The sequence below is a fragment of the Arachis hypogaea genome, chromosome 18, assembly GCF_003086295.3.
Source record: "Arachis hypogaea cultivar Tifrunner chromosome 18, arahy.Tifrunner.gnm2.J5K5, whole genome shotgun sequence".
In the NCBI taxonomy this organism is placed as follows: domain Eukaryota; kingdom Viridiplantae; phylum Streptophyta; class Magnoliopsida; order Fabales; family Fabaceae; genus Arachis; species Arachis hypogaea.
Genome location: NC_092053.1, coordinates 10,953,974 through 10,958,643, shown reverse-complemented (window position 1 = coordinate 10,958,643; position 4,670 = coordinate 10,953,974). Strand labels below are relative to the sequence as shown.

The window sequence follows — 4,670 nt, the reverse complement described above, 5'->3', positions numbered from 1 at the left end:
ACACCTTTACCACCACTATCACCACCTCTCTTATTCCCACTAAATACCAATAATCAGATTCAAGAACACCAACAACAACACATTATTCAAATTTAGAAATTAACATCAAATTCAACAATAAAATCAATACACAACAACAATGAAATAAAAAAAAAATAACAAATCAAAATTAGAATAAAAAACAGAATTAGAAACAGAAGTAGAGACAGAAGCAAAGCAGAAACAAAGCAAAAATAAAAACAGACGCAAAAGCAGAAGAAGAAATAGATGCAGATGCAGATATAGAAGCAGAAACCGAATCGGCGACGTGCAATAGCGAAGACGCAAAGTGGCGGCGAGATTGGTAGTAGGGGCGGCAGTGGCGGAGCGCGACTCCCTGGCTTGTGTCCCTTCTCTCCCTCTAGTTCTGATTCCCAACAGCGGCTCCAAGTTTCACCGGCACCGTTCCCCTTCCCCCTCTTCTTTTCCCTCATCTTCTCCTCCCCTCCCCCTCCTTTCCTTCTCTTTTTCCTTTCTCCCCTCGCCTCCTTTCTCCTTTTCCATTTTCTCCCCCGCATTATTTCTTTTTTGTTTTATAATTTTTTTATTAAGATAGAAGTAATTTAGTAATAAAATTAAAAATTTTATTAAGAAAGACGATTTTAATATTAAATAAAACGTTTGGAACGATTTTAAATAAAAAATAACATTGGGGACGAATTTGATTTTGACCCTAAACTTTAAGGACCAAAACAATACTTATCCCTAAATAAAATCCTAATATACAAGATTTGAAAGAAGTGAATCCACAACTGAAAATAATTAATTAGCTAAAACTAATTACATTAAAATAACTGCAGAAAATAAACACAAGAAAGAAGAAACATAAAATTAGTTCAATTAACTGATTTATGGCCCCTGTGCCCCTTGAATGTCCTGCAAACAATGTGCGTCCACAAACCTTTTTAATCTCTCACTTATTTCTTTCGTTGCTCCTAATTGATAGAGATGATTCTACACAAGGCCATAAGAAACAAGTTAAGAAACTAAGATGGTTATATTATATAGTCAAATTATCATTTGAATTTTGTTAATCGTCCACAGATCTTAGAACACTTATTAAGATTTTTAAAATAAGGAAGTAAAAAGTTTGTATTGTAAAATTTTTCAAAACTTTTAGTTTTATCAAAATTACTTATCTCAAAAATTTAAATTGTTAAATTAAAATATATGTTGAATGATACATATTTAATGTTTTTAAGTTTTGATACCATATAATAGAATCATTTGTCTTCAGAATTTAAACTAGTAGGAGAGATACAATAATATATATGGTAATGCTAAAAAGATTAAAAATACGGTTAGAATTTACTTTATTTAATATTCATTAATTGTTACAATAAATTAATGAATAAATGTTAATTAACAAGCAAAGCTAGGGATTACAAGCATAACTAAAGAAAAACATACCTCTGCGTGCACAACATGAATCATTGAATCTCCAGCGCGAGAAGAAATTGCACTAAGGACCTCAATATTCTCTTCATGCAATATGCGAATAATTTCACTGAAGATGAATTGGTTATCAAAGCCAGAAATCATAAGAACTATCTCTAACATGGAACCACGTTCATGAATCTCAATAGTTGGGGGTTTTAGGCTTGTTCCTTGAGTCTCATCATCAAAGGCACTGCTACCTGCTAAATCATGAGGTCTCTTCTTCATTCCCTTGTTTAATAAGCTTTCTTTCTTCTCCTTAGCAATCTCAACCCTTGATTCTAGGGTTTTGATGTAGATGATGGCCTCATCTATTTGGTCAACACGTGGTGGCAATGTTTGCTGCATCATTAGTAGAATTTTTTTATGTAAACTAATTTTTCTTAATTTTTTTTTTTGTTGAAGATTTGAGATCTAGGGTTTAAAATAAAAAATAATTTCACAACATTTAGCTAGTATTGGATGAAAAGATTTGATTCTCTAATTGAACTCTTATCATATTAAATGAGAAGTTAAGTAGCATCATATGTATGTAATAGAATCAAATTAGGTTATGTATATCATCATCAAATGTAAATGGGCATCAACATTAAAACTCATCCTCTTTGAAGCTTTAGTAGTAGTCCTCTTTTAACATCCAAATTTAGTTCTTCATCCTTAAATTTTGTCAGAAGCGTATATATATATGAACACATCTAATTTTGTAAATGCATAAATAATATTATCATTCTCTAAAAAAAACATTTCTAGGTCATAGCGTAAGGAATTCATACAAGGATTGGATAGGTAAGCAGATCGGAGCGAAGGAAGAATACGATCACTGACCTTGGGGTTGAAGTTAGGGAGAAGAGAATTGAGCTTGAAACAAAGGTTCTTCATTTGTTCTCTTCTGTTTCTCTCTATGATCTTCCTTTCCATTTTGGTTGAAGAAGAAGCTTGACCTCTCTGCTGATGAGCCATATTGAATAATAAACTCCTTTATTAATTAATTATTTGTGGGTATATAATATGTGTTTACCCTTAATATTTATAGTACCTTATATAATTAGGAGGATCTTGATTCTCAATTATTACTCATACAATAATACTTAAAGCTTTCGGATACAGAATAGTGATGAGACGGGAGCATGACGAAGTAGCAAAGTTCATTTTTTGTATAGATAGGCCGCAATTGAAATTAATGGGGTTATGGATTTTCCTTTTCCTATATATATACGATACGTGCCGTTCCATAAGACCCTTAAAATAGAAACGAGTGGTTCAATCATATATTATATTTATATTTAATTTGTAGGGACAGCGAAAGGAACACGATCGAAATTGAGAAGTGAAGACGCCGATTCTATGGATATTTTATTATTTTCCCACTAGCTAGCATGTGCTTATTCTTTCATTTTCTCTTCATCACCATACATTCCTCTTTAGATGGATGAGTAACTTGCATTAGTTGGAATTCGTAATCATCAATGGAATAAAATTTGTCTTCGTCTTTAATTTTCTAATTTTTCGGCCAATTAAACGATGAATTCACACAAATAATTATTGTCACTAATTATGATATATTGTGAATTTATATATTTTACTTCAAAACATAAAAATAAAAGACTAGTATTATTATCAAATGCAAACATTTATGTATAATTTGTCTTGAAATATTTATCCCATAGTTTAAATTGTTAAAGTAGAGATATAAGAATGCCAGAAATATATATATATATATATATATATATATATAATGAGTGATATTGTTTTATATATTTTTAATATATTTTTATTTTGATATGCATTTTATATAACTAGCTGTTTTGGTGATTTTTTTTTTTGTATTTATACAGCATAATTGATAATACCTACAGTACTACTCTAAATCAATCCCTAATAAAATTTTAATTAAATATTTTAGTTTTTAATAAATTTTAATTACTAAATTAATTCTCAAACTTTTATTTTATTAGACAAATTAGTCATCGCATTAACTTATTCCTCCATATAGATGGACTCATATAAAAATTTTTAAAAATTTTAATTAGACACTATTATGTTTTTTTTTTTAATAACAAAAAATCTAACCTTTTATTAAAATTTGACATTAAAATTGATATATAAAAAAAATTAGAGATTATTTTAATAATTAAAATTTGTTAAGAATCAAATTTTCATACTAAAAATTCTTTGGAAACTGGTTAAGAATATATATATATATATATGGTTAAGAATACTCTTTTTCTAAATTATGAGTACTCTATATATATATATAGCCTTTGAACTATTTGGAATTAGGTACGTGAGTATGTCATTCCCTAACAAAATTAACCAATCAGCTACGTAACACCCTTAAAATGAAAACAAAGTCAATATCATTATTTTCATATTATATTAATAATATATTCTTATTTAAATATTTAATTACTTCTGATTTGAATGATCTCAGCAATAAACGTAACAAGGAAGCTGGTGATTTTCTTTCTGTGGTCAGATGAAGCTAAGAGGACAAACAATGGAAGAATTATTTTTAAGATGCATTTGAAAAGAAGATTGAGATTGAGAGATAGAAATTAAAAATAAATTTATAAAACAGAGATTATATTAGATTTTTGAATTATTTTTAGTTTAAGGTATATAGAATTGAATTATGTGTTAGTATTATATCATTTTATTTAATTTTAAATAAATATAAATACTGAAATCGAAAAAAGCACTAAAATATATCTTATTAATTAAAAAAATAATATTATAAGAAATATACTGAAAAATATTGGATTTTGTAGTGTCTTTTACTGACAATTTTTATGATAATTAGTGTGATAATTTTATTGAACAATTAACTGTACTATCATATTGGTAATTTCGTCTAAAATTTCGACCATAACTATAACACAAATTTTAATTAATTTAGTGTAATTTTTGTCGTCAAATTTTTTGTCAAAATATCTTACAGTAAATTTGACCTAAATTTAAAATCCTTTCCTCTCATTTCTGCACCTCTCTCTCTTCTCTCTTCTCTCTTCTCTCACTACCATCCTTCATTTTCACCAGCAAAAAATTCTACTGTCACCATTGTCGCTACCACTGTCTATGAAAACGTTGTTGCTGCCACTGGCGTGTTTGACTTCCGCTACCACACCTGTTGTGCGTGATTGTCCCCTCCCCCTCCATTCTTAGGTTCATTATTGTGTCTCTCTTTTTTTATATTT

The 4,670-nt window shown here is 28.7% G+C and overlaps 1 protein-coding gene across 1 annotated transcript; it reads right to left on the bottom strand.

Annotated features, from left to right (window-relative positions):
• Positions 1-556: 556 nt before the first annotated feature.
• LOC112772117 (transcription factor bHLH162) lies at positions 557-2,598 on the bottom strand. Its single transcript, XM_025817004.3, has 3 exons — positions 2,302-2,598; positions 1,450-1,818; positions 557-993 (listed from the first exon to the last, which is right to left on the bottom strand). Exons 1-3 carry the CDS (start codon positions 2,434-2,436, stop codon positions 889-891), a joined length of 609 nt encoding a protein of 202 aa, XP_025672789.1. The 5' UTR covers positions 2,437-2,598; the 3' UTR covers positions 557-888.
• Between the last annotated feature and the right edge of the window lie 2,072 nt (positions 2,599-4,670).

Excerpts from the sequence above, each read along its gene's own strand:
- LOC112772117 (XM_025817004.3), bottom strand. The coding sequence starts at position 2,436 with ATGGCTCATCAGCAGAGAGGTCAAGCTTCTTCTTCAACCAAAATGGAA. Across the intron at positions 1,819-2,301 it reads TCCCTAACTTCAACCCCAAG|CAAACATTGCCACCACGTGT; the intron begins GTCAGTGATCGT and ends CTAATGATGCAG. Across the intron at positions 994-1,449 it reads TTCATGTTGTGCACGCAGAG|AATCATCTCTATCAATTAGG; the intron begins GTATGTTTTTCT and ends GGCCTTGTGTAG.